Genomic DNA, 24254 nt, shown 5'->3' with positions numbered 1-24254 from the left:
TGCGCTGAGGCTGCTGAGCTGCGGTGGCTGATGTTGGTTCCTGTCGGAGCTGAGGCTCGGTTCATTCACAGTCACAGTACGTGGACAAACGGGTTGAGGCTGTAGCGGGACACACTGCAGCAGAGAGAGGAGAGATCTCACCAGACATGGCAAAGAAGTCAACTTCAAGCTGGTTTGGATTTTTTCTCTCCTCGTCGACCATTGCCCTTCTCCTCTTGGGGAGCCCTGCAAGCGGTGAGTTGTTTATCTTTGGGGGATGTTTCTTTTTTCTCTCTCTGTAGGCTTAACTTCATGTGGGATTGAGGGCTCAGCTCTCTGTATCATAGGATGAAATACCTATTTAAATACCTTTTTTAATAAAGGCATATATTATATAATCAGGGAAGCTTAAGGTTTTTTCTTTTACAGAAATGTCTTCACATCTCCTTATTTATTAATTTTTTTTCCAGATGCCCTGATTTGTTGAATAGCTCTGACTGGGTATTTAACTATCTGTGGGCTTAACTTTTTTTAATGATAGTAATAAAATGTGGCATTCGTGACAGCAGTAGCCGAGTGGCAGTAAAAACACGCCGTAAACACTGAGCTCAGTGAGCTGCGTTTGAAAACATCAGAGGAGAGACAGTCTTTGTTTTTGTTTTTTTCTTCTTTTTTTCCTCTTTTGTGGCCTTAGCTAGTTAACTACTTCTAACGTTAGGTCCAAGTGTTCTGTTCTTTTATCACTGAAGCTGATAAGTGCTGAAACCTTTAGTGAGTTTACTGATTAGTCAATCACAGAAAATGAATCCCCAGCTATGATAATCAACCAACAATGTGAACTATTTTTTCAGCATGAAAACCAGAAATGAATTGGATTTTAGTTATTACTGTGTCTGTTTTCTGCCTATCCATGATTTGTATTAAATAGATTAATAAATAACAAAATAAATGAAAGTTGATTTCACTACTGTCTGACTTTCAGTAGACTAACTGATTCATTAATTAATGCAAATAATGATAAGTTAAGTTGTAAACCTTTCACATATTGCATTTGGAGGCTTCTTTATGGTGGTTTTGGGTAATGTTTAGATGTGAACATGTGAAGTCACTATGGCTCTAAAGTTTCATAATTGTATATTGTTAACTACATTTTTTATAGAACTTATATATTCTTTATAAAGCATAAACAACATTTTTATTAAGTGTGCTGGTGTCTGTATAACATACCATGACGTTTCCCCAATCAACAGCCCAGCCTTCCAGGCACCAGTTTCGCCGACCAACCAGGACCTCGGAGCCTCTAGTGATATCTGGCCGCGCTCCAAGGCTTTATCTGACCCCAGATCAGCTCAGACAGCTGCGCTTCAAGCCCACCATCGGCTCCATCCAGCTGTCAGAGGGCCATGAAGCTAAGTTCAACTGCTCAATCGACATACCTGATCCCAGGGTGGAGCCCATCATGATCTGGGTGAAGAACGGCAAGGACCTGTCAGAGAACGGCCAGGTGTTGATCAACGAGCTCCAGACCACCACAGACGGAGTCACTACTCTGGTCTCCACCGTGACGTGCGTAAAACATGATGGTGAAATGTGGAGAAAAAAAAGTGTCAATATCACAAGTCGAGTTCAGAGAATGATGTGTCCCGATGTGCTGTGTTGCAGGATTAAGTATGTGCACAGAGAGGATGCTGGGGAGTATTGCTGCAGACTGAACATCAGCAGCTGGATAATAGACTCTCAACCAGTCATTATTAAAGTGGAAGGTGAGTTTCAACTAGGCTATACAAGCAGTGGGAACTTCTTCTTCTTAATTTGTCTGGATATTTACTTTGATCCAATCCATCCACAGGTTTACCGACATTCATCCACCAACCTGAAGACATGAACATAACAAGAGGTGCAAATTTCACTCTGTTATGTGAGGCGGTTGGACCTCCAGATCCGGTTAAGATCCGCTGGCTCCGTGATGGAATACATGTCAATGAGTTTCATTCATCCCGCTACGTTGTATCAGGTGAGACGCAGACCACACAGCCCCGTCTTCCTCATCGGTCTCTCTCTGTCTAACACACAAACACACACACAGTGGTCACAGTGGTCTACCTAATGACAGCTATAACACCTCCTCCTTTCTCACTGTTCACCTAACACGTTGTTTAAAAGATGAGTCTGAAATGACACCTTGAATCAGATAAAGAGGAGCTGGAGTTCGTGGTTCATCATGAAATCAGAAGATTTACATGTAGTTATCTTCTCTGAAATGTGTTTGAGGAGCTGAGAAAGTAATTTCATGTGATATAAAGTCATGGTTACATTAAAGATTACTGCCTGATCCATCTGTGGAGAGTCAATGAAAGTGTCTTTTGATCAAGCTCTGTATTCATGGGTTGTTTTTATTTTGAGTAAGGAGAAACTTGTTTTAACTAGAGGAACTTGTAGCTTGTATAAAGACATAGTAAAAGTTGTGTAGTGGAAACAACACAGCGCTGCAGCTTCATAACAATTAACTGCCTTTGCTCTGACTTCCTCAGTGATTAAGTGTGGAAACATTCGTCAGCAGAAATTAAGGGACGTCTCGTTCTTGCGTGCAGGTGGTCTTACTCAGCTTGCATCCCTTTGCCGATGGTTTCTATTCTGCCTTGTCTCTGCTGCCTCAGCATCTGTATGGTGCTTACTGACATGAGATTTACCTCCCGCTCAGTGGTTTATCAGCGGTCATTCACGTGTGCAGTGCTTTTTGTTACAGCGCTCTGCTAGACAATAGGGTATGAGTAGAGCAACTAAACAGTGGAATTACACCTGTTGTACATTGGATTAAAGCAATAGTTTGACATTTTTGGAAAATACACTTTAGTGCTGACAGTCACATGAGAGGATTGATGTCATTTTTATTTTTGTGTGGCAATTTGCTTTATTTAAGATAATCAAATGCAAAACAATTAGGTTTCTTACCAAAATTATGATCTGCTAGTCCTAAAGGAGGACTGCACCCAACAATTATGACATTATTTGTTCCATGAAATTCGTCACAATTAGACACAATTCAAAACCTAAATATATTTTGTTTAATAACACATACAGACAGACAGACAGAAGGAACTATTTCTAGCTGGGACTAATGCATTTTAGCTTTAAAATGTATTGACAGTTTATCTATTATAATTCCTTAGCAACTAATTATCTGTCGACTGACTAATCTATTTGTCAGCTCTACATTAGAGTTATCATCAAAGAAACCTTGGTTAGTTCTTATAAATTCTCTTTATACAAAATCGTTTTTGAGGATGAGTTGGTTTTGTTTTTTTGATGTTATACTCTTAAAATTATATAGCATTAACTTCTGAGACAGTTTTGTTGCCAAAATGTTTTTATAAGTGGACTCTTCTTTTATGGCCTCTTCACGAAAGCAAACATTTGTCATTAGAAGCACAAACCCTCTGCTCTGAATGCTCTAACCCTTCATCTCCAGCCCGCCGCAGGCTGAGCTTTCCTGCTGCAGTCGGTCAGTGGTGATAGGGCCCGAAGCTGAGGGGGTTAAAGGTTTAGAGCTGTGCTTTGGTCCTGCATGTGCAAGGGCCTGGGCCCTGGCCTGGGGAGGGAAAGCTGCACAGGGAGTCTGTTCGGGGGTTGACCCCAGAGACAAAGAACTCTTTCACAGAACGGCCCACTACCCAGCAGGGAGGGGCTGGACACAGAGGCTGGCAGGCTGCAGGCTACCAGGGCTCTGTGCAGGACCAAATATTGGCACAACAACACAGTGTAAACCCACTCTTCTGCATACTCACCTCATGCATACCAAGAATATAGGGCCTCTTTTTCACTGAATCCTGCACTCCATGATATTATTTGGGTGCATTTGCCATGTGAAGTGGCCAATGATTGTAGGTTTTACTGTATTTCAGGAATGTCACTGGCATTTGTCCTTGAGGGCACTGCTGTGTTGTTTATTAAAGAGATCCAGACGTTTTCACGGTTTTAATTGGGGTTATGGCATGCCTTCTTATCTCCATGTCATTATTTACTTTGTCTCCAGATAAAAGCAGAAGATCGTTTTGTACTTCACCCTTGAAAACACAAGGGAAACGGATGGAGCAAAGACTCCCTGGCTAAGTTGTAGCTGTAGTTCGTGGCTTTATTTGCTGGCTACATATAGAGATGGAAAAATAACATAGACATCTCCGGCAGCTCAGTAAACTGGAGTGCTCCCAAACCTGATAATTACAGGCTGCTGGATCTACACTACATTTACCAAATCCCTCCATCATTTCTCATGTTTCCATTTGAGAGGCCAACGCGTCTATTTTTCTTTTTCATTGTTGTTGTTGCTGCGTTTTGTTTTTAATTTTCTTGCCAAGTCTAGTGAAAGCAGAAATGGTAGGGCTTGAGTTTTCTTAATTCCCCTTTTGCTGAAATGATATAACTTCAAAAGAATGTGTATCTTAAGTGAACCCTAAAGATCGTGACACAAACGAACTATGGTCTGTCTTTGACCTCAGATTGATCTTTTACTGTTAGTAGGTGCGGTTGGATATTGTTCCCACAATATACTGTTGCTCTGCCACACTCCAAGTTTTGTTACCACACTGGATCATATTGATCAAATGTATGGATAGCAGAGAAGTGGATTATATGTTCTTGTGATACATTTTCCACCATGAAAACTTGTCCCCACAGGAATTCGTAACGCCTGGCATCATTTAGCCATAGCCACAAAAAGGAAGCAACAAACTGTATGTGACTATAAATATATATATATAAAACAAGGCTGAGTTTTCTTAACTCAAAAGACAGATTGTGGGAGTTTTACTTTAAGGTGAAGCTGCCAGTGAAGTTGTAACTTGTGACATTTACTAACTTTTTCCTTTTGTCCCTTTGCTCTTTGGTTTAATTATATAAGTCTGACCACTTTCATTTGGGACAACAGTCAAACCTACTCAGCTCCCACTATGCCCCAGTCCTCTGTTTGCCATGCAGTCGGAAATGAGGCATGTGGTAGTTGCATTTGCACAGCTTGGCAGCAAATGTCCAGATGTGTTTGCACATTTCTCCCACAACCTAAACATCAGTTTTATTGTGTGATTTTGATCCTTGTCAGCCAGAATGTATTTTTTCTTTTTCTTTTTTTGTGAGCATAACTTTGTGAGCATAACTTACACAGATGATGCAACCCGACCTATTTTAAGTAAGGATCTATCTCTGTGCAAACAAACCTACTATGGTCAGTGTTTGAGGGAAAAGTGAAACACTCTTTTTACCCTGCTGCTCTGGAGCAGTGCAAGGCAAACTCATGAGGTCGTGATATTCTGCAGAACGTAAACAAAACATCCCAAGTTGGTTCCAGCCATCCCTCACAGGCTGCTCTGTGATTGGCTTTGTGGAAAGGTTTCCGAGATAGAGACACTGGAGAACAGAGCACAAAAGGGACATTATTCAGCAGCTGTCCCAGTCCCATTCTAAATGGGCAGATCTGGGGCTATTGAAAGACAGGAATTGTGTGTCCAGGGAAAGAGACCGGGCAATAGGTTTGTTACCACAGTACATCACACTGGAGAGGATCACTTTGAGTTTACTGCATGGGGCACACTTGTGTAAACTTTTGAGGTAGTAATAAAGAAGTGAGTCATTCCTAGATCTGTTTTTTTAAGATATATATGTTAACATCAGTCTTACTTCTCCATTGAGGCTGACATTGCACTTCTGCCCAAAATTCACCTTTGACTCAGAGAATTCAGTTGCTCTGTACAAAATGTCCAATCTTACTGTGAGAATGTGACTTGCTGACTTTCTTTTTTTTTTCTTCTGCTTCCCAGCATGGAAGCAAAATAAGACGTGATGAACCATTTAGGTTGATTTGCTGAAACATTCGGCGCTATCAAGACCTTGAGGACCGGTTGTTTTGAATTCACACACAACATTGCGCTGCTACATTGTTGTCTCCAATGTGTCTGTTGCAGGTGTGGACGAGTACACTCAGTTCAGCTGTGAGGCCCACAACTCGAAAGGCCTCGCCACCTCCAGAGAAGCAACTATCAACATCAAAGGTAAGATTGTGTCCCAGTGGGGCTGTGAGACATTCCAAGGGGTTTCCGACCCCGTGTTATGGAGTTAATAAGGGTTTTTCTCATGTTTTCTAGTGCTTCCCAGTCCACTGTCCAATGTTACTGTGACAGAAAGGCAGTCCAACAAATTGATGTTGAGCTGGAGCCCTGGTCACGATGGTTTCTCTCCACTCACCAAATGCCACATCAGGGTAAGTCTCACCTCTGCACACACAGACGATGCTCTTACTTAATGTCCTCAGAATAAACCTCACGCCTTCTTTCTGACCTCTTAAGATTAAGGAAGTGAGTCGGCGGATGGGGGAGGTGATGACCACCAGGCTCATCAACGTCACTGTGCCGCCTTTCCAGTATGAAATCCCGGGGCTGCAGGCCATGACGTTGTACAACATGAGTGTTTCCTGTAGCAACGAGGTGGGAGCCTCTCCTCCCAGCACGTGGATCCAGAACAGCACCACAGAAGGAGGTGTGTGAGAAGTTAAAGAACCATGAAGCAATTTGCAGGCAGTTGCTGATTAGCCACAGATTGAATGAAATTACAGCAGATATGTGGCAAAAACAAATAAAAGCAGCACATACACATTCTGACTGCTTGATTTAAAGTAAGTTTGAAAAGCATATTGTGTATTAAGGAACCTCCTTCCTCTGTTTAGGCTTCGAGAAAGTAGCCGACTACATTTCTAAATAAAATGGGCTCAAAGTAAGCCTCCTTACTGTCGTGGTATGGAATAAATGGAATTTACGGAAGTTGCACAACTGCCCACTCTGCTTGTGGCAAGTGCCCTTCTGAAGTCATATCCACTACACTTCTGTTGTTTTCCGGAGGGGTCACATAGGAAATAGGAGTGGTCTCTCTGAGAAAACACAAAGTTCTTACTGGGTGGAGCTGCTTTCAATTTCCTTCCTAAAACCATCACAGGGGATATTTTAGTTGAAAGATTGAATTTACTCTGCTGGGAAGTGACCACATTCCAAAAAGTAATCAAAGAATTCAATGGAGGGGTATAGTTTTAGTTTCTCTTTTCTCAATGTTGTTTTTACGCTACTTTCACACCACACCTTATGAAATATTTCAAGCTTGTGATAATTCTCACTGTTCCGTCAATCAACCTGTTTCCCATTTCTTGTCACATTCTCAGTGCCATCAGTTTATCCCCGAAATGTCACCGTAGAGATCAACGGGTCGTCGCTGGTGATCAGGTGGAAGCCTCCGCCGGAGGACAAGATAAATGGCATCCTGCGTGGCTATGATGTTATCGTCAGATATGGTGCACAAGAGAAAAGGGTGAGTTGTGATTTTTGTGATAATGTAGGCGTAATAACCATAGTATTCTGTACACTCTGTTGGAAGTTTACTTGGTGCACTTGTTACAGTCTAAATCAATAGAAAATCATTAATAGAAGTTAAAATGTTCTGTTTTTGTTCACTTTGTTTCTGTTAAACTGTATTTTGTGATGCTGTGTGCTGTGTTGCACTGTAGAAAGAGGTATTGTTGTTATTTAGTCCAACCTTACTGATAGATAGACAGACACCCAGACAGATGAAACAGATTTATTGATACTGATTACATTATATACAGTGAACTAGATAAAATATCATATTTATCTACTCATGTTCATGGGGATGTCTTTGATGTGTTTTTGAGAGCATAGATATTTTTTCTATAACAATTACTAATCTATGACAAATATGAAAGGAATGGGACTCGTATGTTGGGAATACGTGACCCTCCCTTTGTCCGGCCTACTGAAGCAGAAGGTCAGCTTCATGATTATCTGAGAACAAAAGTTTTTCCACTGTGCACAAGAATCAACAAGGCGGGGAAGTCCTTTTCAATAAGTGCTTTTTTAAATTTAGTCACACTTACTAAGAAATAGCAGAGTTTCATTTGAAAACTTTTCTGTTTAAATATCAAGTGTCCGGTGAATTATTCCATGATGCTGTTTGTGCGTAGTCATGCCTCTGTTACTGCATTAGTGCTATATACACAGTACAATAGTGTGTTTCCTGGCCTTCCTGTGTGTGTCAAAGGAAGCTGATGGTGTGAAAACTGTTATTCACTGTTATTCTCTGTTTGGCACGTGGCCATGAGTCATCACAGACTGGATAGGATATGAATACAAGGGGATACATAGTCCTACATTAGTCCCAAATATCCATATGTGACTTCCAGTCAAATGCTGATGTCATTACACACAAAGACTTTGTAGTAGCAGCAGAGACTGGAAATGACTCCTCACACTCACCTGTGAAGAATTCAGAGTTAATGCTACTAGAGATAAATTAGAGTGAATTAGAATGAATGTTGTGTTTTATGGCAGAAGTTGTGGTGCCATCATCTGGTTTTGAATTTGAGTTTAATTCCCAAAATATGTTGAGCATTTCTGTTGTGAGAGCGTACAACCACATGTTGTCTTTTGTGAGGTGCAACAGACGAGCCAGACCATTAATCATGGGTTCAGCAGTTCGCTTTCAGACCGTCAGCACATTAGTGAAGCACAGGAACCCAGAGTGCTACCGTATGGTGTTGTGAAACACAGGACAATGTCTGTCACATGTTCCTGCTCCCATTGCAGCACATGAGTTTATCCAGAAAGTTGGCCTCCTTCCCTTTTTCATTATTTACAATAATACCCAAAATGCAGGCCACAGGAAATTTCCAAAGAGGTTTTATACTGTAAGTGACTCTGCAAAAACAACTTTAAGGAACTGTGAATGTCATTTCTTATCATCAAGTGGAAAATATTTTGTTTTGCAACATAGTCAAATTTATTTATATAGTAATACATGATGTTACACCTTGCACTTACACAAACACTCCACATTTAAATGATCTCTGTTGCTGTTTTATTTCAGACCCACAGTTACACCACCGATGTAGCTGTACCTGTGCAGGAATTCAACATGACGTACAGTGTGGAGGTGGCTGCATGCACGCAGGCAGGGAGCGGCATGGTCAGCCCACGAGTCTGGCTGTTTGTGCCAGAGGACAGTAAGTGGCTCTGTTGATTAATCTCCTCATCTGGGATCTGTCAACTTTATGAACCCGCCAACGTAGTTCAGCTGATCTGCTGTACTTTACTTTATTGTCCTGCCCCATGAACAGATATATTAAGGCTTTATGCATTGATTAAGCCATATTACTAGTGTGTGGCTGTAGGGCTGCCAGTGTCCTTGAATAGGACACTCAGGATGCACTTTGTATGTAGTGCTGCTGAGGAAATTACCAATATACAGTAGCCTATATATGCAAGTTTTCCTATTGCTGGATAGCCAGCCTTTGCAATAACAGTTGTGAGTTCAGCATCAAACATCAAGTATTTTTCTTCCACTGTTAGATGCTAGACAGCTAAACAGCTAGCTCTGGCCCATCTCGTCACTTTCCAAGTGGCTCACTGGTCTATTAGTCTTATTGTCTTGGTTGTCAAGGTACATTCAACAACCATCTGCTCCAAGTGAGGAAACCACATTGACAGCAGAGAGAATGTACAAATAACACTGTTTAATGTAATGCAAAATAACAAAATGTTACATTTTCTATTGTAATATAATTCAGATATTAAAGCAGATATCAGCTTCACGGCCGTTTCGGCTAATGCTGCGTTCAAGGCAGGCTTTTGAAACCGTAAGTTACAGCTTCAAGTCACAACTACGACTTGGTAGCGTTCCAGGTAACCCGTAGCTCGTGTTTTTACCATCCTGTTGTCTGTGAAAGTTCCCTATAACGGCCACTCGTAACTTCCGACCCGTGAACTCGTACCAGATCGAACTGGTATGACTTCACAGGAAGGAAAAACACAAAGTACGAGTTTCTTTGAACGCACCATGAGTTAGCAGCCCCCGCCCTTGTCAGGCATCAATTGGTCCTCGTGCTACGTCACCACATTCACGCGCATCCCTTGGCTGCACACACAGCCCTTCATGCCGTTCTCTCTCCTCATTGGATAACACTTGTATCCCACAAGGAAAATTTTCTCCTCGGGTTACAGCAGAGCAGAGTGACGGAGAGACTCGTGTTTAGGCTGAAATACTTCATGTAAGTGATTGCTGACGGAAAATAGGACTATTTAGGACTTATATTAACAAAAACATTCCACTGATATCTGCTTTAATATTATTATATAAACTTTGCTCATGCTTTTCATCTCCTCTCTCTGCCTCAGAATCAGCCGTGTCCCCATCATCCAGCCCTGACCTCAGGGCCCCAGACTCTTTCAATGTTGTTCTGGGCGTGGTGTGTGGCATCTGCCTTTTGCTGATTGTCCTCTGGACGGGTATCTGCGTACACAACAGGACTTGTGACTCTTGGCTTGGGTATGCTCACTTCTGTCTTTTCAATCATGTGCAAACTTTTTATTGATTCAAAAGCACAATTTGTATTCTTCTACCACCAATCAGCCACTGTCTCACAATCAAAACAAAACAAAAAGGGTCGAGTTTGATGATGTCATGAATTAGCCATGTGAGCATGGGAGTTATTGTCTTTTACAACTTGTGATTTTAGTCAGCTTTTCCCGGTTAGGGTTCTGTCAGTGGTAATAGTTCACATCTTTACCAGAAACCACAGGATCAACAGAGGTCTCCTCCTCTTCAAAATAAATGGACTGGGTGATCAGAAATGGTTTATCATACCAGTTTCTAAAATACTGCATAAAGCTGTTTAATGTAAAAAAAAAATAATAATCTGTCCCATCTGGACAGATTTTTTTTTTCAACATGTTGATAACTTGTAGGATATAATAAAGGATCATGACTTAAACCCTCTTATAATGAAGGTATGTAGCTAAACATGTGTAATACAATTTGTTACAGAATATTGTTGGAAACAGTTTGGATAAAAAACATAGGTTTAATTGCATTTAAAGATTTGAATGCAGAAAAATGAATGCCCAGTGTTGCTACTGTATCTGTGACCCATTTTGTCTGCTTGATCTGCCCTTCACTTCCTACTCTGATTTATAACCATGACAGATCTGATTGTTTGTTGTTCATTTGGGATTGACACCTGAGGATGCTGAGTAATCTTAATAAACTGCCACTGCTTCCTCTTAATCACCAATGTCACCAGTAATAACCTTGCAGCTGGAAAGACAAAAAAAAACCCACATGTTAATAATCTGGGATTCATTATTATGAAGTGTGTGACTCAGTCTTGCCACGCAGGATATGGACAGGAATGTGTCACAGCCTTCTGCTCAGATAGGAAAACAGCATCTGAACCGCTCCAGGAAAGAAACAACTCAGAGGGCTGCCTCACTATGACCACCTCTTCAGCTGAATGTCGTCCTGTTTGTGTGTAATTTAAGACCTTCAGTGAAAGTATTAGTTCACTGCTCAGCTTTTTCTTTTTTTCCCCCTTTTCTACAGGCGAGTGTTTGAAGGTGGAGAAAAGCCGCAGCCTGTTGTGGAGTACAAACCCCAGAGATCCTATAATCGATCAGTCATAGGAGTCACATGTATGTTCTTGAATGCAACTGTGAACAAAATAGCATATGCTGTATTTAGACATTCATATTATCCTGTTGAAGGCAAATTTTTAACATGCACAATAACTTGAGTGGGTCCTGTCTGCAGTGGGGAACCTCGGTGTTAGTGAAGAACTCCAGGCCAAACTTCAGGATGTTATGGTTTTGAGGAGTTTGCTGTCAATAGGGAAGATCCTTGGAGAGGGTGAGTGGACCTGTTTATTTTGGGAAATGTATTCTTATCGGAAGCATTATCATATCTACAGTAGATTGATAACATCCAGTGTGCCTAATATGAAGTATTTTTAATTTGGTTTAAATCATCAGGTGAATTTGGCTCGGTGGTGGAGGGACATTTAAGACAACCGGATGGAACATCGGAAAAAGTTGCAGTGAAGACAATGAAATGTGAGGTCAAATGCATCCCTCCATCTCTAAAAACAATAGAACAAGTAGACTTGCAAATATTTGACTCTTGTCTTTCCTGGAACAGTGGACAGCTTCTCTCAGAGGGAGATTGAAGAGTTCCTAAATGAGGCGGCCTGCATGAAAGATTTCAACAATCCTAATGTCATCAGACTGCTCGGTAAGTACTATACAGTACAATCCTGATGCTCTGTTCTGTAGCCCACTGTGGTCCTTTTTCATTTGGACATCCTTAAATTGTAATGACTTGTCCTCTTTAGGCGTCTGCCTGGAAGTGGGCCCAGGACATTTTCCCAAGCCTATGGTTATTCTGCCCTTCATGAGATATGGAGATCTGCATAGCTTCCTGCTGCGTTCACGCCTCGGGGAGAGTCCAATGGCAAGATTTTAGCCAAACACTTCAACACAAACATTTATATAATATTATTGTTATTAGACTAATAAATACTAACTTAGATTTTCTTTTGTTTTCACAGTTCTTGCCCACTCAGACGCTCCTGAAGTTCATGGTGGACATTGCTCTGGGTATGGAGTATCTCAGTGGGCGTAACTTTCTTCACCGTGACCTGGCAGCTCGTAACTGCATGTAGGTCGCAGATACAAAAACATCTTAGTCACTTTTAGATGAAGGTCAAAAATTTGATCTTGGACTATTTATCTGATTTTCCTTTTCCTGTTTCTTTTCCCTGCAGGCTGCGTGATGACATGACGGTGTGTGTAGCAGACTTTGGGCTATCTAAGAAGATTTACAGCGGCGATTATTACAGGCAGGGCAGAATAGCCAAAATGCCTGTGAAATGGATTGCAGTAGAGAGTCTGGCAGACAGAGTTTTTACCGTGAAAAGTGACGTGGTAAGGACCTTCATCTGCTCCCATCTGTTCTCTACTGTCAGTCTCCTTAGTCATGATGCAAATATGTGAACGTGTCAGACAAAAAGCGCACTTTGTCTCTTCCAGAAACAATAGCCACTGTACAGTCACTGAAAGAAGAACTTGACCCTTCGTCTGCACTTTCCCTTTCACACATTACTTTCTGTTGTACTGTAACGAATTTCAAGGCCTTTTTTTCTAACATTTACACAGAACAGACAGTCAGTCAGTCAGAATTTACTCAACAGTAACCAATCAACTTTTTTCAAGGGCATGGTAAAGATTTTGTCTTGGCAGTGTGTTTTGTACTGTAGATTTAATCTAATATTCCGAAGTATTAGGTAAAAAAAAAAAAAACATACACCCACCAGTCCTGTCTTGTTTACTAAAAGCACCTGCTATATTTATTCCCACTTCTGTAACATAAAAGTGAAAACTGGAAATGAAAGAAGGAGAGGCTGAGGGGGATTTTACAATGCTCACACATTGTAGTAAATTTCAGGTCAGTGCATTTGAAAGGTATGGGGTTCGTCCAGGAAAGTAAGCTCACAGAGAAAGTGACAGTTCATTACATGCACTGTAAGTTGTTGATGAAGACATGATGATGAAATCTGAAATGAATGTTCTTTGTGTTCTAGTGGGCATTCGGCATTACCATGTGGGAGATTGCTACACGAGGCATGACGCCCTATCCCGGCATCCCAAACCATGAGATTTATGACTACCTTGTTGAGGGACACAGACTGAAGCAACCAACAGACTGTTTGGATGAGCTGTAAGTGTTGTCTCTGTCTTTGAGATACAAACCTTGAATTTAAAATGCTTTACATCTAACAGAATCAAGATAAACTGCAAAAATGTTATTAAGTTTTTTCACTGGTGCTTAAAAATGACTTTTGTTGAATTGCTGTTGCTTCCACAGTATACTGTAAGGTCAAGTTTCTCGTTTTCCCACAATTTTAACCTAGAGGACGATGTTATGCACTTGATCTTCTGATACAGGACATTCTGTTTTCCACTTCTCCTTCTTTTGGCTCTGATATAGTTCGGCAAATAACTTCAGCTTTAAAAAAACATCAGCTTTTGAAACTGCATGGCTTTGCTCACCGCTGCCATCTGCAGTGAAAGTAAAAAACTGAAGTTTACATTTGAGTCAAATAAATGCCTGCACTTGTGTTAGCTGCATCCCAAATCAAGGCTGTTGTACAAAACAAAATCAGTCAAATCTGTCTTTATTTACTTTATCTAGGTATGAGATCATGTACAGCTGCTGGAGGGCAGATCCACTGGACAGACCCTGCTTTCCTCAACTGAGAGAAATGTTGGAAAAGATAACGGAAAAACTCCCGGAGTCTTTCAGCAGGGACGATATCATCTATATTAACACCAGCTTTCCTGAAGAGGACCCAGATGGGGAAACACTTCCTGCACAACGTCCTGTGTTCAGCTCCTCGCCTTCCTGCAGCCAGCGGACAGCGGAAAACTCAGTAGTTACCGCGGACATTCATGGGAGCCTGGAGGATGAGGATGATGAGAACGATGATCGTTACGTGGTGGTGATCTCCGCTGATCCCTCCCTGAGAGCTCCCACGGCGGACACTCCTCTTTTGTCAAACGATGCTTTAAGTCACGCAAACGGAGACATGGTCGCTGATGTGACAGGCATGGATCACAGCTCAAGTGACACTTCTTGCCTGCTGTAACAGTCGGTACCCAGCAGATTAAAACTGTAACAAAACCGTCACCTCGATTCATCAGTACTAAACATTTTGCCTCATTGCACTGGGAGCACCTTGATGTTTCCTGTTTTGTTCTATGCTTCACATGGACAGCCGAGAAGTCAGTGTTAAGAATTTCATTTTCTGTGTGTGTGTGTCAACTTCAAACATGTTGAATGCACATGTTCCCATTATAAGCTTAAGAAACACTGAACTGTGAAAGTGTTTACTGTAATAAATTTGTTGTTTCAATGTAAATATAGAGATGTACAGAACATTTATAAAGTGATCTTGTTGTATACTGTAAAATAAATGCTTTATGAACTCATGTGAGATTCAATAATGACAAAGGGAAACATTTTGCCATGATTTCTTCACATTTCATCACACTGTGACAATTATAGTGTTGGGGAAAGAAGATCAGATTATTCACTTATGTAAAATGTAGCAGTGGGGTGATCAAAAGAACCAGCCTACATTAAAATTAGGCCTATAATTAGGTACTATAGGCTACAGTAGGTATTACACACTTAAAAATATATTGCCTCACACTGACACTGTGAAGTCAAAAGCAGCACAATCAGGTGTTGAATAGAAATATTTAGATGCTTTCCAAAAGATCGAAAATATTAATGTAGAGCAGGCCACTTTATTTCTCATGAATGTTCAGTAAAAGTAGCAGGAGCCTGGAGGGGAGTCAAATGGGAGAAGAGGAGCAAAGCAAACTATGTCTGAAGGTAAACCCACACTTAAATGTGGCCATTGTGTGACTGATAATAAATCTGATGATCATACAGGTATTTTTATTTGCCACAGAAACAGTACTGACACTGTGCTGTAGGCCTATACAGTATAAAATCTATTGAGGCTGTGTCCTGCGGATGACACAGGTAACAGTCGGGCAGAAGTAGCTCCTCCTCCAGCTGTTGCGTTCACGGCGCCTCCTGCAGGTAAATGTCGGCTCCTACAACGAACATGGCTGCTGCAGTCAAGATGAGGACGTGGAGCTGTCCGACCAGAGGAGTTTTCTGTCCATGGGGAGTCCTTTGTGTAGTCCTGTTCAGCACCGTGAACGCGGTCGTCGCAGCCCCGGAGACAGGACTGTGGAGAATCACAGTTGTAAATGTGAGTAAATGGGATTAAATCCAGCACCGGGCAGCTAACGCCAGCTTCATTAGCCTTGTTATGCTAGCTGGCTAGGAGCTGGTTGAGTAAAGGCAGCCGTCTAACCTGCCCTGGCTGTAGTAATAGTATCGCGTTATCGACTATTGAATGCGACTTCATTTCCTTCATAGACCTTGAGAAACTGCTGAACAGAAACAACACAGTATGTCGCCGAGCTAGCCAATTAGCGGTTAGCCTTAAGTAGGGGAGCTAATAAGGGTTAGCCGTGGCTAACTAGCCGAGTTGGACAGCTGGCCATTTACCTGAGTACCTGAGTTCCCCCGTAGGAGTCATTAGCCTCTATCTGTGTGTCCAACCATACAAGTGTCTCAAGACAAATATTTGAGGGACCACACCCCTGCTTGAACAGTGTGTTCAGGGTTTCTTGATCTGCATACTTTCATCATCATCATCATCATCTTTCATCACCAGCCTTCTCCACATCATTGTTGCATTATGCATGGAAACACACCCCGAGAGTTCATCTACAGTCTGATCATTCACTCCTCTACTGTAGAGTCCTCTGTCCCGTTAATCAGTAATAAGGCACACTTCCCCAGACTTGGTCCACCAGTACGCCACCATAAATAATTTAAATGATGACTAGTTTCAGTTTGCAGGATTAGGTGTGCTGAGCGTCAGGGTGCAACCCAGACAGATCATACCTGCAGACAGTACTAAAGTTTCCACTTCACCTGGCCAATGTCTTTCTCATAGAAAGGACAAGGACAGTACTAACTGCTACAGACCTCCCGACCCGTCCAACCTAAATGTCTGATCAGTTCAATAATCTAATATGTGTGAGTGTGAAGAGTAAAACTAATCAATGGTTAAACTCCAGCTCACAAACTTTATCTACTCTTCCACAGACGACAAGACCACTGCTGTTAAAGAAATCTATGTATAAAGACACTGACATTGAATTGAAAGGTAAGACAAGAAATGTACTCACGACCCATCACAGGAATCTGTGTCCCGTTTGTCCCTTGTGTTAATCCTCACTTGCATCTTCACTTTTTAGTTGTGTCTTTTGGCTGTCCTGAGGAGGTGACCTTCACTATTCACTGGTATTTAAAATACTACCCCTGTCACAATGAATTCAACAATATTGAAGTAAGTACTAAAGCTTAATGTGACACTAATTATCAGACAGTCTATGTGGGGACTTGGTTATTCATGATTGCTGAATTGTGGCTGTCAATGTCTGTAGGAAATGTACGAGAGAACGCCTCTGAGTCGTGGGGAGAGCCTGGATCCAAATCCCCTCGGACAAGGAGAATACATTGAACACAGACACAGTCCTATTACATGTAACGATGCATTGCGCACTTTTCCAATGCTCAAAGTAAGTTTGTTACAACATGCATTTATTGTCTGTCATTTTCCTTCATATCAGCATCTGGTAACAGACTATATATTTTCAGAAAGCCAAGGCAGATCCACACACGGTCTTAATACCTGGGGGGGACAGAGTACCAGTAAGATAATATAAATGTTCTTTGACCTGATGACATAATTAAAGTGTGTTGTTTTGCCATACGCAGCATCATAAAGTGATGAGTAATGTGTTATTTTTGTAACACTGCAGGTTGAAAATGACACCAGGTGGCTCACTGAAGAGTATGACAGCAGCAGCGCCATGAAGAACAGCAGTGTAAATATCAAAGACAACATCATAGCCACCACATGGAAGGATGGGCCGTACCTGCTGGTGGTTAAGATTGTGTCCAGTAAACAGGATGCTAACTGGAACTTAACAGGTGAGGAAGCAATTAAAATGTGACTGGCCTGTATTATCCCCTAATCAGAGTGTGATTCATGGATGCAAAGCATCTGCAGTAAACACTGAGAAGTCAAATTGCAAAACATGTCACAACCACTAACAAATTCCTTATGTGTTGGGAAACACTGTCGTACTTGATTTGTTTAATGTGTGGCTTTTGTTTTTTCAGTTAATGTGGTGATGAAAGGCAGCCATGGCTACATTTCTATCACAGAGTGGCCTCTCATGATTGTAAGTAGATGATGCAAGCAATTGTTTTTTGTGATTTATATCAGAAAATATGAATTACCCATTTGTAAAATATATGTGCGTTGATGGGTTTCTATTTACTGTTTAGGGTTTGTGCATGTTATTAATGAACTGGTTATTTACAGTACAATACAGATTGATAATACCGTAATAACATAAGTGTCCACTGCTGTCAAACCTTAACAAACCTCACGGAAGCTGAATTAATAGTCGGTGCTCTGGGGAGGTTTTTGGATGAATGGCTCATTTTTGTGGAATGTAGCTAATGAAGACCAACTGCTCCCACATGTGTTGTTGGACTAATCCCCTCACTGTGTGTTTTTAGTTCTACATGGTGATGTGCATAATGTACATCCTGTACGCCCTGCTGTGGTTTGTCTGGGCAGCCTGCTACTGGAAGGATCTGCTGCGGATCCAGTTCTGGATAGCCGGGGTCATATTTCTTGGGATGGTGGAGAAGGCAGTCTTTTGCGCCGAATATGAAAACACTAATGCCGTTGGCTCCGCTTGTAAGGATCTACAGATCTTCCCCAAATATCATTTTTATGAGCACACATTTGGTTTTATAACTCTATAAATCTTTCCCCCACCCTTACCGTTTCTCTTAGCTTCAAGCCTGTTGATCTTTGCCGAGTTGGTTTCCGCCCTCAAGAGGACTCTGGCTCGATTGCTCGTCATTATCGTCAGTCTTGGCTATGGCATTGTGAAGTATGTCAGCATACATCTGTACACATAGACACACAGATACATTTTTGAAGAATCAGGCAACAGACTTCTTTATTCTCTTTGGATTTAGGCCTCGACTGGGAACAGTGATGCACAGAGTTGTGGGGCTCGGTATTCTCTACTTCTTCTTTGCTAGCATTGAAGGCGTCCTGAGGATTACTGGGGTGAGTAGTCTATGCAAAATGTCAACAACAATTTCAATTTCTTATTCAATCTGTCAAACACTTAAATAGGTATAGAAACAGTTTTATACCAAAGGAAACCAAACACATCCTCAAATCAGAGAAGCTCTCCCCAACTTGTGCCAGTTGGTCAATTGCAAACAATTATTTGATTACAAAATCTGTGCTTAATCAAGTAAGATGACGTATTAGGTTATCTCTGATTGAAAAATGAATTAGGTTTAGCATTATTACAGCTCTATGGTTTCTTGTCAGTTTGTATTTTGATGCAAACTAACTCCACAATCTGTGTATTGTCCTTTATTTGCTGCAACACAAAAAATCAAGGGGAGAGACAATGGCCCCGCTCTCATTACAGCAATTGCTCTTGCTGTATGTGACTCCTGTGCCATCTGGTTCATATCCTTCCAGTGTGTGGAACGTGGACAGACTTGTTAGTTAATCAAGCCCATGTAGTCTCGCCTGTTCTTGCTTTTTTGGTTGGATGATTGGTGATTTTCTTCTTTGCACTTTGGCAAATGGTTCTATATTTTACTTTCTGTGCTTCCTTTTTTTTTTTTAATCTCCCAAACTATCTGTGATTTCTTTCCTCTTTCCTTCCCTTGTGTCCTTTGGTCCTGCTCTGTCCTCCCTTCTAGGCGAAAGACTCTGACTTGGCCCTGCTGGCCAACATTCCCCTGGCTCTGCTTGACTCCTCTCTATGCTGGTGGATATCCTTTTGTGCACCTACAACCTTTCCCTTTGTGGTTCCCCCCCCTGCTCCTCCTCCCCTCCTTCACATGAGCCTGAATTAGACCAAGATAGTTTGATTTGCAGCTATCTCATTGCTCTCCCAGATAATTATCGGTGAAAGACTGCCACTACTATTACAAGTTTGCAGCATGCTGCTCTGCAACACTGAAGAAATGCCTTCACATTAATCAATCATTATCTTCTACTGAATTTTTTTCATGTTTTCTGATTGGTGGTTTAACTGCTCTTGAAATTCGCAATTCCCACTATTTTATTTTCATTTTGTCGCTTTGCCGTTAATGGACTGTCTTGGTCTGAGTGGGCAGCAGCGAATGATTTGCATGCCCCGCCACATGGTCCTGTGTAAAAATGATATCACTAGTGTGTGGATGGATGGAATATATATATTGTATTATTTTGTTTATCTTTGTGCAATTACAATTTTAATACTTTTTCTGAAACAACAATTGGGAAATTAGAACTAGCCATAAAAGGTATTTGAAAAATATATGTACAGTCAAATATATACTTAATTTGTCTGCATTATTAGGTACTGTAGACTAGATGGTGTAATAGCTATACTGTTAGTGTCTGGTTCTACCTCACTGTACTGTAGCTGACTGTTACACAACTAAGTCACCAGATGGCCTCATGTTTCTGGGTCTTCCGGTCCACAGAATCACATGAAGTGTCACATTCACTCTTAAGTGACCACTTTATGTTTGTTTTTACGCATATGAGTCAGTGTCTGGAGGAAAGAGCCCATTGTTGTATAAACAGACAGCTGTAAAAAATGAATGGGATAATAATATAACATGTGGGGGTGTCACTTGGTCTCAGTGTAATGTCTGCCACATTTTGACCTTGACTGCCACTAACATTTTTGTCAGTCTGGCACAAACCATCAAGACTCTGAAGCTGAGGAGAAACCCTGTCAAGTTGTCTCTCTACAGGCACTTTACAAACACACTAATATTTGCTGTCATTGGTAAGTGGTAGAATTTACTACACTTGATGTCAACGCTCACGATTTTGAGTTATTTGTATTTTCATCTATGTGCTACAACGTAAGTCTTTCATCTTTGCCCATTCTTCCCTCAAGCTTCCATCATTTTCATGGGTTGGACAGCAAAGAAATTTCGACTAGCAGATTGCCAGTCTGTGAGTATGGGTTTGCATGTTTGTAATCAAAGAAAAATCGAATCAATTTTAGGCTTATTGATAACAAGATCTATTTGTGTGTAAAGGATTGGATCGAGCTGTGGGTGGAAGATGCTTTCTGGAGGTTCTTGTTCTCCATGATTCTGCTCGTCATCATGTTTTTATGGAGACCATCTGCGAACAACCAAAGGCACGACGAACCATAGAACTGTTAAGAATGAACATGTTCATTCTTTTCTTTTATTAATGACCAATTAACCACTTCATTCAATCTCCACAGGTATGCTTTTACTCCTCTCATTGATGACTCTGACGATGAGGAGATAGAGGAGTTCATTGCCTCTCCAAACCTCGGTACGGTAACATCATACAAGTGTTATTTTAATCCAGAGCAATCAAAACATTTTCTGTGTGAAAATCAATTTCTCTTTTTTCTTTCCTGTGTTTTACAAATGCATCTATTAATGTATTTATATTTTAATTTACAGCTGATGGCATTAAGTTGAGATCAAATAAATCTGAGACAAATGGCACAGTGAAGCCTCCAGAAACAAACCCAGTAAGTTACACAACTGCACACTCTCTGTGTTGTAGGTCTGTATTGATAAGTTTAATTTGATGCAGTGTTAATTTCTTTTTGTAAATATGATAAGAGGAGCTGACCAAGTTTTAGAGATGCAGCTGCTCAAGTGTCCCATATTTCAGCAGATGGCAGTGTTGACTTTTTTCGTTCTGTTTCTACTTGTCCAGGACGAAGACTTGAAGTGGGTGGAGGACAACATTCCTAGCTCACTAACTGATGTGTAAGCATCATATCACAGTTATATTAATCAATCCAGCATGGTGATTTCACAAGGCATTTGCAATTTTAACTGTGTCTGTCCTTGGTCCTGTTTGTCACTGCAGAGCTCTACCGGTCCTGCTCGACTCAGATGAGGTATGAATCACAGTATTTACAAAACACGATTCACACACATGTTACTTGTTTAACTTGAGAAAGTTAGTTTAGACATGAGGAGGCGAGTAACATTGTCTGAAGTAGCAATAGGGAGACTGACCTCAGGGTACAGAAAGTGGTGACTTTTGTGAAAACCTTTTACAGAGTTTTGATTTTTCCTTCTCATTCTATTAGCTCAATACAAAAAGTTCAGTGTGAGAAAAGCTTAACCCTTGTATTTCAAAAAAAAGAAGCCTGCTGTTGTCCATCTCTTTGTGACATTAAGGACTCGTTTGAAATATTGCTGATGCTGATTTTCAGAGTGAGGAAGAAAAGTTTAACCAGGCTTTGCGAAGGGGGGCAGGGCAGAGCAACATTACATCACGTCCTTAACAGTCTAAATAGTAACAGGATCTCTATCTGAAAGTGAGAATTAAAACTTGATGAGCCTGAGCAAAAATCAAACATGTATATATTATTTCCTAGGAAATCATGACGACCAAGTATGAGATGTCAAAGCTGGAGTGAGGCAGGACATTTCCAGCCTTGAGTGGACATGGAGAGAGAACACAGCAGCCGTGCCCTGACTCTGCAGCAGGGTTTCCTCCAGGATTTCCAGTCAGGTGGTGGTGGTGGAGTGCCATTTAGTTTTGCAGGAGATCCTCCTGAATGGCTGCTGCTCTGCAGGGTGGTGCAGGTCACAGTTTAGGAGGACCTCTGCTTATTTCCTCAACTTCTCAAGCGTAAAGAACTGTACCAGAGGAAGACTGTCTTTTCTCCGACCAACTGGTTCACCTTTTCCCCTGACACGATCAGTTTTGAGCCCTTCTTTCCAAAGAGAATGTTTCATTTTATATTAAGTGCTGTATTTATTTCTGTTTTTGTCGATGTGAATTTATTTTAGCAGAGAATTAACAACAGTGGGCCTCATGCATGAACATACTATCAAATATACATGAAGTGTCTTTTTGAGGGTATTGGTTGTAATAAAATTAGATGCTTCTTTATGATGGAGAAAAATCATTGAAAGGCCTTTTTTTTTCTTCAGTGAATAAGAATGGTTTATCGAAGTTGTTTTTGCAGCCGGAAGAAAAACGGAGAGTTAAACTTCAGTGTGTCTGAATAATTTCGAGCAGGATCTTTCTGTCTATATAAATATGTAATTGTTAAGTTTGCAAATGTTAAGGTATTCTGTAATTTTCCATGTGACCATGCACACTTTTCTGTTGCCAGAGTTTCAAATCTGAGACATGAAAATTGAAATAATGTCAATTTGAATAGGATTCGCTCTTATGCACTTTGAAGATCGAAGCTGTGCCTACATGTAGTTTTTGGATGAGGCCTAATCTGTTTAGGAAACTGAGAGCAATGTGTATAAAAGTGTCGTCCATTTCTCAGATTGAAACTACCCAGCATCCTCAATGTTGATGTGTGACTGATTGTGAGAGGGATGGTGCATAAACAAGTAATTTGTACAACTGGAGATGTCACTGGGTTCAGTAGAGTAGAATTGAAATTTACAGTCATGTTTTGAATCTGCTGTAAGTGTGTGGGTGACCCCAGGGTTTTGTGTCTTCTGAAATGAGGAGCAATATACTGTATGTATGTTAAAATTTCATTATTTATTTGTGTTTCAAGTGTACTTATAAGTTGTTAAAGTGTGTGTTGGCCTAAGTTTACTCTATAAGTGTGTTTACAATGTGTGCTTCCATTTCTTTAAATGACTTGGATCCTGAACAATCTCTCGATGTATAAGGCAAAATGTCCAACTACAGCTTGCTTCATGTTTCTTTGCGGTGTTTGTGTTGTCTTCACAGACACCTTACATCTTCTTTCAGATAAGTTCCACGTCTTTATTTTTTTATGGTCATTTTTGAAAATGGATGGCATGGTGTTTTTTTGTCGGTGTCATTTTGGAGTCAAAACACTGTCATCTTCATGTTTGTTGTCTTGAGTAAATGTAACAGCGGGACTTGTATTCTTGTCTGTCTCGGCCATCCCATGATATGACGCACTAGATAAGTTATGTGGTTAGCACAAGCACAAGCTGATCATTTAAATGGGTTTATTACATCACTGTTCTGATTTTTTTTTTTTTGGTTGGAAACATGGAATAATTGTGCTTATGATGGCAAGCTGTCCTCCTGTTATATAAAACTGCAGACACCTGCAGTGGACCTTGATTATTTGTACAGATGGGTTGTGGCTCATTCCTGTTATTTCATAATTCCACAGGTGCAGAGTTGTCTGGTTAATATGACTCGACTGTTTCTTTTTTTAATGGGTATCGTGAAGAACGGGGCTTTAACTTGTCATACCAGCCTTTTTTTTCTCCCTTCCTTCTCAGGAAGTATGTACAGATTAAATATGAAAAGAATACAGGAGAACTCTGTTTCCTGATCTATGATTTTCAGTGTTAATTTGGCAATAAAAACACATTATTTTACTACAGTGTTAAAATCTGATTTTAAAGCTTGTCTCGCAAATACCAGAATCCAGAGAGAGAGAGAGAGAGAACAGAAGAAACTGTTGGATGAATGGGCTTTTGTGAGGGTAACTGTGATGAATGATAACATGATAATGAAACGCAGAGACTGAAATGCTGAGAGGAACATTTGAACGAAGCCCAGTTAACTTGCTGTGAATATAAACCCTGAATGTTTTTTTTTTCTCAAGCCATTAGCCTCTAATAGGCTTGTGTTTTAGAGGACCGAGACGACATGCAATGCACAAACAAGGTGACGTATTTGTCATGTCAGCATTACACCTTGTTTTGTGGACACTAAACTGGTTTAGTCACTC

General features: G+C 40.9%; 2 protein-coding genes across 3 annotated transcripts; both read left to right on the top strand.

Moving 5' to 3' along the window:
- On the top strand, positions 1-14840 carry mertka (c-mer proto-oncogene tyrosine kinase a). Its single transcript, XM_083988711.1, has 19 exons — positions 1-234; positions 1230-1545; positions 1642-1742; positions 1829-1993; positions 5934-6020; positions 6114-6229; positions 6315-6504; positions 7178-7323; positions 8896-9031; positions 10203-10353; positions 11407-11495; positions 11614-11709; positions 11832-11912; positions 11998-12090; positions 12191-12309; positions 12407-12516; positions 12623-12782; positions 13439-13575; positions 14050-14840. Exons 1-19 carry the CDS (start codon positions 147-149, stop codon positions 14501-14503), a joined length of 2835 nt encoding a protein of 944 aa, XP_083844837.1. The 5' UTR covers positions 1-146; the 3' UTR covers positions 14504-14840.
- A 653-nt stretch (positions 14841-15493) lies between these two features.
- Positions 15494-23890, top strand: tmem87b (transmembrane protein 87B; the record flags this gene model as incomplete). Of its 2 annotated transcripts, none has more annotated exons than XM_083988213.1 (19): positions 15494-15643; positions 16552-16612; positions 16704-16795; positions 16893-17027; positions 17107-17160; positions 17271-17442; positions 17635-17696; positions 18040-18223; positions 18323-18422; positions 18511-18604; positions 19261-19334; positions 20236-20342; positions 20457-20515; positions 20602-20705; positions 20796-20869; positions 21004-21074; positions 21266-21318; positions 21422-21452; positions 21939-23890. In XM_083988213.1, the coding sequence occupies 19 exons, from the start codon at positions 15494-15496 to the stop codon at positions 21978-21980; spliced, it is 1719 nt and encodes a 572-aa protein (XP_083844339.1). In that variant the 3' UTR covers positions 21981-23890. The 2 variants fall into 2 exon arrangements, with proteins under 2 accessions (XP_083844339.1, XP_083844340.1); XM_083988214.1 differs by lacking the exon at positions 19261-19334 and adding an exon at positions 18950-19023.
- Positions 23891-24254: the final 364 nt, after the last annotated feature.

Source organism: Trachurus trachurus (assembly GCF_905171665.1).
Source record: "Trachurus trachurus genome assembly, chromosome: 15".
Classification (NCBI taxonomy): domain Eukaryota; kingdom Metazoa; phylum Chordata; class Actinopteri; order Carangiformes; family Carangidae; genus Trachurus; species Trachurus trachurus.
This window is presented reverse-complemented; position numbering and strand designations above follow the sequence as displayed.